The 12,293-nt window shown below is 37.9% G+C and overlaps 1 protein-coding gene across 2 annotated transcripts in view; it reads left to right on the forward strand.

Annotated features, from left to right (window-relative positions):
* The first annotated feature begins 1,087 nt into the window (after positions 1 to 1,087).
* The window catches only part of KIAA1841 (KIAA1841 ortholog), a 17,494-nt gene continuing 6,288 nt past the window's right edge, over positions 1,088 to 12,293 (forward strand). Inside the window, exons 1-9 of one of the 2 annotated variants that reach the window (XM_009071498.1) lie at positions 1,088 to 1,250; positions 3,066 to 3,252; positions 6,414 to 6,507; positions 7,544 to 7,782; positions 8,177 to 8,235; positions 8,980 to 9,140; positions 9,946 to 10,032; positions 10,151 to 10,261; positions 12,006 to 12,142. In XM_009071498.1, the coding sequence (XP_009069746.1) occupies positions 1,101 to 1,250; positions 3,066 to 3,252; positions 6,414 to 6,507; positions 7,544 to 7,782; positions 8,177 to 8,235; positions 8,980 to 9,140; positions 9,946 to 10,032; positions 10,151 to 10,261; positions 12,006 to 12,142 (1,225 nt within the window). In that variant the 5' untranslated portion in view covers positions 1,088 to 1,100. The remainder of the gene's footprint in view (positions 1,251 to 3,065; positions 3,253 to 6,413; positions 6,508 to 7,543; positions 7,783 to 8,176; positions 8,236 to 8,979; positions 9,141 to 9,945; positions 10,033 to 10,150; positions 10,262 to 12,005; positions 12,143 to 12,293) is intronic. The other variant, XM_009071497.1, reaches the window with a different exon arrangement.

The following is a 12,293-nucleotide window of genomic DNA, read 5'->3' on the forward strand; positions in this document are numbered from 1 at the left end:
CTGGAACAGTCTGCCCAGGAGGTCTGAGTTTCTCTCAGAGACATTCCAAACCCACCTAGATGAAATCCTGTGTTACCTGCTCTGGGTGTGTTGGCAGGGAGTTGGACTAGATGATCTTCAGAGGTCCCTTCCAACCCTAACTATTCTGTGATTTTGTCAAAGTTTTGCATGTGACTTTTACGTTCTGTTATTTATGTGATCTGTTTAAGGTACTTTGGAGAAGCTCCAAATTGCTTTCCGAGTGTGAGTCCTAAGCTCTTCCTTCGGCTGTGTGTTACTTGAACATGAAACTCTTGATTAATGCCTGCAGTTCTCTCCCAGCATGTGCTAAAACAGTACTTTGAACTTCTACTGTGTTCCCTGGTGCTATCTGTAAAATCCATTTGGAAAAAGAAAAAAAACCCACTCTAAATATAATCCTTTTTTCCAAATTAGGAGACCTGATTTTTAAAGGTGTTTACTGCTGTCCTGATAGACTTTGTTCTGGTGTTCAGCCTGAAGCTGAAGGAATAAGATTTTTTTTTGGAACTAATAATCTGAGCTAATCAGGAGTTATGAGTGCCTTAGGACAACTAAGTCAGGTCTTCGGGATGAGAGCTGAATGACATACAGGTGTGTTTCCTGGCTCCAAATTATTACTGATGGCCCTTAGCTGGGTGCCTTGGGTGTGCTGAACAGATGGGCAGAGCAAGAGGAGAGCAAAGCTGAGAGCAGAAAGTTGGGGGAACAGATAACTGTGATTGAATGTGCGTAAATCTAGAAGTCTCTCTGTATCTTAGGCTGTTTTATTTTGAGATTGTGGGAAGTCTTTCTGTCATAGAGGAGGGCTCTGTGGCATGAATTCCTCCTTGAAACACAACTCAAAGGAATGGAGTGTAATGCCTGCTGCTGTTGAGTTGGTTTGGGCGTGTTTTGTGCATCAGTTTGTCTTTCAGGGTTTTGAGAACATGTAAATTTTGTCAAATAAAGCCTCAGTACTGGACTGTAATGCCATGGTCAGCACTTCCCACAGCAATTCATGGAGTGCTGCAGGTAACACAGATGAAGCTTTAGAGAGATTTACTAGTAACTCTTTCTCTTTTAGGCTTAAGTAGCCAAAGATGAGTCGTGGATTTTCAGAAAACAATAACTTTCCATATGACAACAACCAAATGGTTTTGGATATGATCCTCTGTTCCCTAATTGGTGTTCCTCAGCCTATCAACTGGGACAGTGTGGCAAGGCTAGTTCCAGGATACACATCCAAAGAGGTGAGTTTACTAGTAAAGGATTTATGTGCTTCAAGAAGTGCTTTATGAAGCCCCTCTTTGGGGGGAGGGAAGGAAATTGAAATTAAGAGATTTCTACCTTCTAGAAGTAATTTCTACCTGAAGAATCAAAAACGTTAAATTATCAGTAGCTTGCAAAAAAGATTTTTGTTGTTTTTACAGAACCTGAAGATTGAAATTAAGAACCACATTCTGCATTTTATTTCCTTAGAACTGATACAGAATAAGAGTAAAAATTACTGAAAAGTAAAAATTAAAAAGTGGAATAAAAAAAGTAGTTGTGCTAACATTTCAAATTACATAATTAAGACTTTCTTGGAAAGGCTGCCTGTACCCACTAACCTCATGTAAGTTGTAGTGTACTTCATACCTAATAACTTTGTATGCTTCTTGTTACAATTCCAGGGAAGTATGAGTTACAGATCTCCATTAGGTAGTTGAGTGCAGATGCCTTTTGCTTGGTCCTACTTTGGTTGGAATAGAGTTGGGAGAATCTAGAACTTCCATATACTTATCTTTCTGGATTGCTGAATTTGCTGGTGAAACACTTTTTTAGTAATAATTTTTACTTTCTCATATCTGAGAGGATGAGAGGAAAATGTCTCTTGCCCTTGTGATTCAGCAAAGCTGAAAGAAAAAAAGCCAATGGTCTTTACTTTCTGGCAAACTCAATCAAGTGTGTCAGCTCACATTTATAGCTTTGCTGTTGGGCGTCACTGTATTTAGAACATAAAAATGAGTGATTGGGAATAGAAGCTTCTAGGGAATGTTAGTGCTTTTCAAGTGCTTGGCAAAGTGCTTGGGGATGTCTCTGCTGTTTACATTTAAACATACAGACCGTACCATGCACATCAAGCAAATAAAATAATAATACCAGTGAGCTCTCTCCTCATGTTAATTACTATGAATGATTAGCACATCTGATAACTCCGTTTTAAAAGAACTAAGTGTTTTAAATATGTGGAGTTACTGTTTAGGGCAGTTACATAAAAGCACAGATATCCATTTACTTATCTGTTGTATATAGTAGATTGACATCATCACAAATTTGGGACACTACATAGGAATATCAGAGGATATTGTCACTGTGTCTCCCTGGCCCAAAGGGAGAGGTGGCATCAAGCAATGTCAGTTAGCTCAACCCACAATAAGTGATTCAATCCAGCTGCTTGTGTGGAGCCCCAGAGCTGTGTCACAGGAGGATCACCTGTAGATTTAAGTACATTTATTTGTATGTGCAAATCACCCGTGTGTAGTATTCTGCTGAACTAAACCCATAGTTGTCATTGTATTGGTACAAACTGACAAAACAAAAACTTTGTAGTTCATCAGAACAGGGAATGGGAAGTTAAAAGAACTGTAGTGGGAATCACCTTTTGTCCAAATCACAATGGAGGTCATTAAGTAAAAGAATAATAATTATATGAACCAAATACTATAGCTACTTTTAATATTATTTGACGATGTTTATGTACAAAACGAAAATTTATACTCTCCCCATAACTTTCCCTCTTGGCCATCAGGCTCAAAATCACAGGGCTTAAGGAACTAAAGGTTGAAACAGGTTCTATTTAATTTTTTCTCTTTCTGTTAGAGTATTTAACTATGGTCACTCTTATTTTACTGTATATCTATGTACTGTCCTGATACCACTAACTAAATAGGAAGCAGCATAAATTTGGTATCAGTAACTGTTCACATACAGAAGATATGAAATACAATCCTTCTCAAATTATAGTTTTTAAAAATGTATTGAAAGCTACTGCTTCATTGTCCTATCATTTAATCTTGTGACAGTGTGCAAAAAGGTTTGATGAGCTAAAAAGCAGTGGAAGTTCACCTGTTGACAACCAGTATAATTCCCTGATGGCTGCTGGTGGGAGTCCTGTGGAAACTTTAGCTACGTACATCAAATCCTCCTTGCTCGATACCCAGACAGAGTTTGAGGAGCCTGCTATTGGGCAGGATTCCATTACTATAACTGGTATGTTTTTAGTCATTCTGGAATATATTGGCTTTGATGATCACTATGTGCATGCTTTGCTGTCCTGAGTGGTAAGTCCACCCGGGAATAGTAGTCATTCATCTCTGGAAAGTAAAGTATAACTATAATGCATACAAGAAGGCACTTTCCATTAGTTTAGATTAAGAATCAGTGCTTACTTGGGTATTTTTAATAAGTCATCCTTCCAAAAGGCATAAATCCTTATGCTGAATCCTCTAGTTAGGATTTTTGGTGGTGTGCTGTTAAACCTACAGCCATTTGCAGTCACATTAAGCAGCATTATTAAAATAATTAAAGTGTGTGGAGAAAAGCTGCAGTGGTGATCCCTTGAGGGCAGACCTTCCTCTCCCAGCTATAAGCCCTGTGTTTGCCATTCTGCTTGGATGTCCTTTGGCTAATTTTTGATGCAAGACAGTGTTGTGATGCCATATAATATGTCTTAGTCAATTATGTGTCCCAGTAATAATTTGGCAGAAGAGGACCGGCCCTAATAGTTGTAAATTCAATCACAGCACAATTAAATATTGTTAACACTTCCTTAAGTACTTCTCTTGTCAGAAGTTGTAATTAGCTGTGTGATAGTTATTCCCTGATTTTCATGATAGACTGAGATGTTCTCAGTGCCTGTAGGACTTGGTAAATGCATTGCATGAGAAATTTGCTTCAGTGATGAATAAACAATTTCTGTGCTAAAAATTAAGACAGCAATGAAGTATTTAATCAAAGTGTTCTGTTTTGATGCCCTTCATGGTGCTGCAGCTTTCACTGTTCTCTGCAGCAGAAAAACAGCTATTTGAACTTTGGTGGAGAATGAATCAAGTGTTTTCAATAACTTTAATCAAAAGGTGATATTGAAAAACTGTATATGGAGTGTCTGGACTTAAAATGGTTCCAGCTTTCAATTATGTAGTTACATGCATGGTGGGGAATAACTGCTGCTGGCACCCACAGGTGCCTGTTTGTAAGATTAGTAGCTTCCCAGTAGGCCATTAACAAGCTGACTCTGCTTCTAGACCTCCTTAGGCAATTAGTGCATGTTTTAATTTTTAACAATGTAACACATCTAATGGGGATTAATGCAGCTAACCTGATTGGTTCCTAGGACAAAATCCTAACCTGAGATTATTCTGTTTCCTTTGTGACTTTGGATAAATCATCTGCCCTGTTTACGTGTAATTTGTTGATGTGAAATTAGGATAATTAATCTTTTCTCTCACAGGCTTGAGTGAACTCACCTTCTTAATATTTGTGAGGTACCTCTACATTTCAGAGCTGGGTATTTGAGAAAAGCCTATTTGTTAATGTATTTTGTTTAATTAATTGTTTCCTAGTGAATTTATTCACATTGGCTTATTGCTAGGATCAAGAATTTTGTGCCTGTTTGCATTTGTTTGTAGTCATGAGTAACAGCAAGAAAAAGCAATCAGAGCAAACTGATTTTGAGCTGGATTCTGGTTTTGGCTGAGTTCTAAAGGTTCATTTATTGCATGTTAATTGGAAGGCAGACTGCTGTTAAGTCCCTCTGAATGCATCTTATGACAGTAAACAAGCATATAGCAGAGCCTTTTTACCCAGAGCATTTATTACTAACTTCCAGAAGCCAATCAATCTGTAATTTTCTGGGGGGAAGGAAAAAAGAGGAAAAAATGTGTGGTGAAGTGCAAGACCGCCCTGTTAATTTGGCTATATTGCATGTTCTTGTCAGCATTATTTCTTTTATTAAATACTTCATTGTGTTCAAAATAAACTTCTTAACATTTGCAGACAGAACTTCCATGTCATGTATTTCCCCAGTCCCTTCCTTTAAAACTCTCACCTTTCCTTGCATTCAAAATCCAGGGCTCCCACCTCACCTGCCTGCAGTGGGATGACCACCTTGAAGGCTGTGGCTGGCCCGGCCCTTTCCAAGGTTTTACTGGAGTCTGTTGAGGGAATCTTCCCCTTTTACTAACTGTGTTTCCTCTATTAGGGCATTACTAAGGCTTAACTGTGCAAGGCCCCAGGCTGTATCTTTGGATAAAGTTTCGTTTCTTCTGCCTCCAGTGCAATAATTTTACTTTCCTGAAGGGCATAACTGCTGTGTTTCAAACTGTATAATTTTTGCTGTCAGTGTGCTTTAGTTATTTAGCTATAAGATGAAGAGGTCTGTCTTAATCACTTTCAGAAGAATTCAGCCTCTTACATTGCACAAAGAGGGAGAAAATGCTTCTGGAACCTCCTAGAAGTCTGAGAGTATGGAGTAATCATGGAAAATCATGACCTTATGGGTTTTCATCAGTAGAAGACAGATATGTGCCCTTCTGTTGTTTAAAAAAAGATTATGATATTTCTGATTTACAAGCAAGATTATTCAAATTTGATTGCAGTGATCCATTCATCACCACAGAAAAGTTATTCTTGTCTTAACCCTTGACCCAGAACTCACTGGATTTGGTGACTTAGACCTCTTGGACCTCTTGGTTTTGTGTCCCCTTTTCCCTGCTTGTGAAGATCACCTATTTCAAGTGCAGCTGTCCTTTTTTTCATGGATTAACCTCCAGGATGTAGCTCTAGGACTAGGCAAATTACAGTCTGCTGTCTTGTAACATTGTTTCATATGATCTGCTGGTTTAAGTCACATATGTAAGAAACTTGGCAAAAACACATCTTAAGAGACTTCTGGGCTGCTTTTTGGAAGCAGCTTAGTTCCAAAGCTGACACATTGGTGGCAAGAAGTGGAATTAGTCTCAAGTTGTTATATCCTGGCAGCAAAAGCTTCCTGAAAACAGGAGTTTTGATGTGACAGTCTTAAGACCCATATCCCACAAAGCAGACAAGGAGAGCTAAAGGAATGGATTGCATTCCCAGAAGGAAATGCTGAAGGCTGTGTAAATCTGACTGCTCTGTGTTGAAACAGGACTGATCTGGGTTTGTAGCCAAATGTTGGGCAGTCCAGCAGCACGGCTCATGTGCGTTTCCAGTGCATGGAATTCAGAGCAGGAATCTGGGTTATTGAGGAGCCTTTATGGTAGCAGACTTGTTGCTGGTTGTGTCATGTTGCTCCACTGTGACAGCCATACTTGAGTTGTGTTTCCGAGGTGCTGAAGAGCAAAAAGTCAGTCATTTTTGTTCTAATGCAGCCTTTTTTCCTTACATTGAAGGAAGGCCCAGTGCAACCTCCCCTAGGAATTGTTCTGCAGAATCTGAGAAAGGTCCTGTACCTAACAGTGGAGAAAGCACCGATGAAAGCCAGGGGTAAGTTCTTTGTGTGTTTATTATCTAAGGGATTGGAAAACTGACAGAAAGATGTCCAAATTGCTCATGGTTTTTTATTACCAGAAAGAAAACAGCTGGGAACATCCTAATAAATGCTGTAAGAAATTTGGAAACCTTATGTTGCTACAGAAATAGTGGGAGTTGGTTTGAGAATGTCTTGTGTGCAATAGGGGGGTATTTATAAATCTGTCCATAGTGTTCTTCTGGGTGATTGATGACTGCTGTGGCAGGAATGGGAAACAACCTGATTTTGAAAAGGAATGAAACAAGATTGATGCTCAATAACACTTTAATTAAAAAATACTCTGTGAACATAGATTTGTCCTGTGGAAAAGCAGGAAAAGAAAGCTGTAAGTGAAAAACCTTACCATGAATTCAAATAGCCATGCATGTCACTTCCATCCCATCACATCCCTGTTTTTCATGCTATCCAAGTACACACAAAGTAGTGTTTGTTTGAAACACAGCAGTAACCATCTTTGTGCAGAGAGAGCGTTTACTGACCCTAGCTTTGACCTTTTCATAAGAAATAGACATTTAATGTAGTAAGAAACCAATTTTAATTTCCACAGATGAAAATTGCTGTTTTATGCTGTTATTGTCCTTGGTGCCTTAGTAACTTAGGCATTTCTCTCTGGCTATTTTTTTCTACAAAATCAGGGAGAAAAATAAGTTCTCTATGTAATTCAGGTGATATCCTATAACAAACAGGTGACAAAATTGGGTAATGAAGCTGGAAATTTTCTCTATCCAGCCCCTTAATTAATTTGCACTGATTATCTGTCAGAGGATATGCATCTGTCTCCCCCTGCCAATGCTATCCAACAGCAGTTTCTGTAAATAGTTTATATTAATAGTTAATAACTCCAATTTCTTTTCCTCGTGTTAATAAATCCCTGTTAGTGACATCAGTGTTGCAAAACATGATCCAGAGCTGGAGATGAGATTGCTGGGATTTGATGTTCTAATTGGCTTAAGCTCCTAATTTGGTTTGTGGCATTTATTTTTTTTTGAGGCCAAATATGGTGATCCATGTGTGTGATGAAGCCAAAAACCTCAAAGAAGATTTTGTGTGTCCTCGAGACCTTCTGATTTCTGAGATGAAATACTTTGCTGAATACCTCTCGGTGGATGCTCAGCGCTGGGAAGAGGTGGACATCTCCGTGCACTGTGATGTCCACATCTTTGACTGGCTCATAAAATATGTTAAAAGGAACACTAAGGATTCTGAGCCTCATGAAATGCCCACTTTAGGTAAAAGAAAGTGTGTAGATCTTTTGTTGTATGAGGCTTTGCTGACATTTTTTAAAATATAACTTTATTCTCTTGGTTTGTTTATAACTTGAAATACTGTGTGATGGCTACAGATGGAAGCTAATCTCGTGTAATCATTGAGTCATTGTATCCCTATGAAGCAACTTTTTCCAGTTTTAATAAATTCCAGGTTCTTACAGTTGTTCTCTGGTCGCCTAAATAATAAACCAAGTTTGGTTAAGATGGAAAAGGTTCTGTGTATTGGAAGATGGAATCACAGGTGGATTGGTAAAATAATACCTAAACCAGATAGTAAACATGCAGAGGGAGGGAAGTGATATGAAATTACAAAAAAATTCATTTAAATAAAACCCTCTTTTTTGTTGCTTTTCAGAACCATCAAATGTCATATCAATTCTTATTTCTTCTGAGTTTTTGAAGATGGATTCATTAGTAAGTATTAAGAAAGATTCTCTGCCATGAGGGCACAGTTAATTACCAGGTGCCTTAACAGCTTGTTTGTTGTGTTTCGGCTGTTCCATAAACAGGCGATGCAATGAGAACATTCTGAGACTTTTACCAACTTTCCTGTTTGGTGCAGTATTCTAATATTTGCTGAATCTCAATGCAATAAAACTTAAGTGATTTCTAAATGTAACAGTGGGATCTTGGATTTACTTTCCAATGGCTGATCTAGAGTGACATCACTGACTGACTTCTGCTAGATTTCATCAAAAAAGATTGTGAAATAAATTATCTTTGGTTAATAACCTTTTTACCCAAAGGACATTTCTGCAACTTTGGTTTTCCATCTCTGTATAAGTAATATCTACTGACTTTGTTAAAATGTTTGTCGAAAGTTCTGTCATTGGGGTGATCCACAGTAAACTGAGATACAGGCAATACTATGATGTGTTTTGTGGATTATCTCTTTACAAGCAATTGGAAGGTACCACTTGTTGAAGATGAAACACTTGTGGAGTTGTTTTTTTGGTCTGCAGAAACTTTTGGAGGAGAATATAAAGTAATTCAGAATCACAATAATTCAGACTCTCCTTTAGACAAATCTGAGGCTGTTCTTTAAGTTGAATTTAAATGGTTTTCCAAACCACTACACTTGAAAAAGTAAAAGTCTTGAAGCAATTTGTATGTGTTTTGGCTAGAATGCCTAAACATTCATGTTTCTGCTTTTCCTAGGTAGAAAAATGTATTCATTATTGTCACAAAAATATGAATGCTATTGTGGCCACCCCATGTAACATGAACTGTATCAATGCTAATCTTGTTACACACATTGCTGATCTCTTCACACACAATGAACTGGAAGAGCTGAAGGACAAAAGAGACAAATTTAAGAGGTAACTTTATTCCGTGCAATACACTACTGAAGTTCTGTTGAGCTTTTGGGTTATATTTCATAACAGCTAAGACTCTGGGATTTGAAATATGTACAATTTATATTCTCATATAATGTATCTCTAATGCAGAATATCATGATGTGACTTCATAATTTTAAATTAAAATTATGAACAAAAGGGAAGAGTGTTTTGTATGAAATAAGCAAAAGAAAAGGCCTCACCAGGAGCATAGCATGGGAGCCAGGATTAGGGTAAGGAATCTTTTGTGGGATGACATGCTCCTAATTCCTAGAGAGTGTTTTGGCTTCAGCATCCCGTGAATTCTGATGTTTAGCCAGAATTTAGGATGGCTGGAAGGCTGAATAGTTGTGTTGGAATGCTATTTCATACATAAGAACTCCAGGTTAGTATCAAGGTAAGGGCTGATTATTGGAGTGCAGACAACCAAACAAGGCAAAAGTAAGAGAAGATTTTAATCAGTAGGGATGAAGACATTATAATTTACAGAATTAAGTGTAATTTCACAGCAGTATTCACTGATAAAGGGTCTTTTAGTCAAGGTAGAAGCTGGCAGTTTACTTTGGCAAGCAATAGAGTACAGGAAAAAAAGCAAAGTATCTCTTTGCTCACATCTGTGTAAAAATGAGAGATAGATTAATTTAAAGGAAAGTTATAGTAAAAGATGGATTATGAGAGAAGATTCTGAGAGTGATTTTGCTTATCAGAATGTAATTGTTAGTCTCACTATACATAAAGCAATTTCCAGTTTTCTCTAATGGGTAAGCTGTGTTGCTGTCATTAATAGTAAACTTTTCTGCAAGAAGATTGAGAGACTGTTTGATCCAGAATATGTTAATCCAGATTCCAGAGGAAATGCAGCAACATTGTACAGGTATGGTCTTTTTGCATTACTGCTTCATTTGCAAGGACAGTCCTTGGGTTTTGAAGTCCTGCTCTTACGCCAGTATTCTGTCCTTCTTTCTCTTTTCTTTTTTTTTTTTATAATCTAGGTGTTGTTTATGTAAAAAGCTGCTAACTAAAGAGAGCGAAAGAAGAATTCCTTGTGTACCAGGAAAAATCAATATAGATCAACATGGGAATATTGTCTATGTTCATATAAGGTAGTCAATATATGTATATATATTTGTCTTACAAATGTTTCTTCACCTCTTTGATTTTGGGTGATGTTTAAAGTACTGCATATTCATACTGACATATCATATTGATACATATGAAACATCTCAACTTCTTGTATTAGCTAGAAAAAAAAAGGTGGGGGGAGGATTGTGATGATATACTTCTGAAATTCATTCAACAGTACTGCTGCTGAATGGAAATGGGAAAACTACAGCCATGATTCCTGGGAGGCCTGTTTCAGGTTGTGCTGTCTTAAATAGAAAATACTCAACTAATTCTTTCTTCAGAGGATTTTAAGGTGTGTGTAGTTGATGACAAATTCAATTAAAGGCTGCATTTATTCAAGGTTTGTTAGTGAAGGATAGATCCACCTATGTCAGCAGAGAAAGGCTAAAGAGTATTTTCTAGGCTGACTTTATACTGTCAAATCAAATGCTCAATCTGCTGGAAGACTACTATAAATAAACTTGGCCAGTTGTTTTTCTGTTCCAAAGTATTTGTCAGAGGAGCTTCTAGGACCTATCCTGTATGTATGCCTGATTGATCTGGCACAAGTGTTTAATTCCATTCTGTTTGATCCATGGTTGTGAACAGCTGGATTCTCTTAATGAAACCAGTACCTGGTCAGCTGCAGTTTCCCTCCCCACTTGCCCCCTTTAAGGAAGGTGGTGGGAAATTCGTAACAGGAAATCTTTCTTATCAGATCTGTTTTGTTCAGAACTACCAAAACAGTTCAATACCAGCTCCTGATGTAACATGTATTTAGTGTTACCTCCCACAAGTTATTCCAAGGTGTGGATTAAGTTCTGCCTAGAAGCCTAAATAGAACGAAGCCTTGAGACCCTGTCCTGACCCATTAGGATCAATGGTGATTAGCCGTGTAAAATTCATTACTTGTATTAGTTTACTTAAGCTGACTGTATGTAGCTGCTCTGCAATTCCTAGCAGATAAATGTGCAGAGCTTTAAAGTTCCTCAGAGGATTAGGATCTAATTATTTGCCTTGTGGTACCTGTGACTGCTTTTCTACACAGAATACCTTCACTGTGAAGTGATGCTGGTTGCTAATGAATTCAGGCTCAGGAGCTAATACAATACTATCTATTTAAAAATATGTTTGCACAGGTTCTCTAGTGGTGCCTAGAACTAACTTCCATTAGGCAGTACTACTCACTTGGTCTAAGTTAGGTGCATATATAACAAAAGTGGTTCAGGCCAGGGCTTAAAACTGTGGGAAAACAGTATCTGCTCTTGACAAAGATAACATGTGCCACTGCAAGTTGAATATTCTCTTTTGAATTCTGAAGAGATGTTATTATATCACTAGGAAGGAAGAAAGTCTGTATTTTTAAGACTAGAAGCATCAGATATGTCCATTCATCAAAGATGTGATCTTGTGTTTTCCAGCTTGAATTCTTAACTAAGTAATTACTGTTGTGTTGCAAATACATAAAAGAAACGTATAAATTTGTAGTACATGGAGCTTGAGATGAATCAAGCTGTAATTCTTTGTTCTTAGTGAGTTTGGGATCTTGTGAAAGAATAAAGTCTCTTCTTCCATGCTCTAAATTCAGTAATGATTGTCTCACATTGTTTCTTCCTCTTGTAACTCTGCTGTAGGCTTTTCAGCAGTGGGACATGTGTTGTTCTACTCCTCCACCTCACTGTCCTGGTGGCAGGATCAAAACAGAGTCATGACTGGATGCAACCTGATGTTTTGCTTTTTCAGAGATAAAACCTGGGAAGTCCATGAGTACTTAATTGGCCTTCACGAGGAACTGAAATCCTGGCGGGATGTTTATTGGCGTCTTTGGGGGACTGTCAATTGGTTGACCTGCTCAAGATGTAATCAAGTTAGTGTCATTTCACTTTGGCTTGTGGTGAGTGACTTTTGGGGAGTGAGGCAAGGGATTAAAGCAGTTTGGAAAATACATGGCAATAAAGCTTGGTGTATATGCCTTATAGTGCACAATTTTGACTTCCATAGGTAATCTCACCTCTCACTCTTTCTCTTCTT

The sequence above is a fragment of the Acanthisitta chloris genome, unplaced genomic scaffold, assembly GCF_000695815.1.
Source record: "Acanthisitta chloris isolate BGI_N310 unplaced genomic scaffold, ASM69581v1 scaffold31943, whole genome shotgun sequence".
NCBI classification, from domain to species: domain Eukaryota; kingdom Metazoa; phylum Chordata; class Aves; order Passeriformes; family Acanthisittidae; genus Acanthisitta; species Acanthisitta chloris.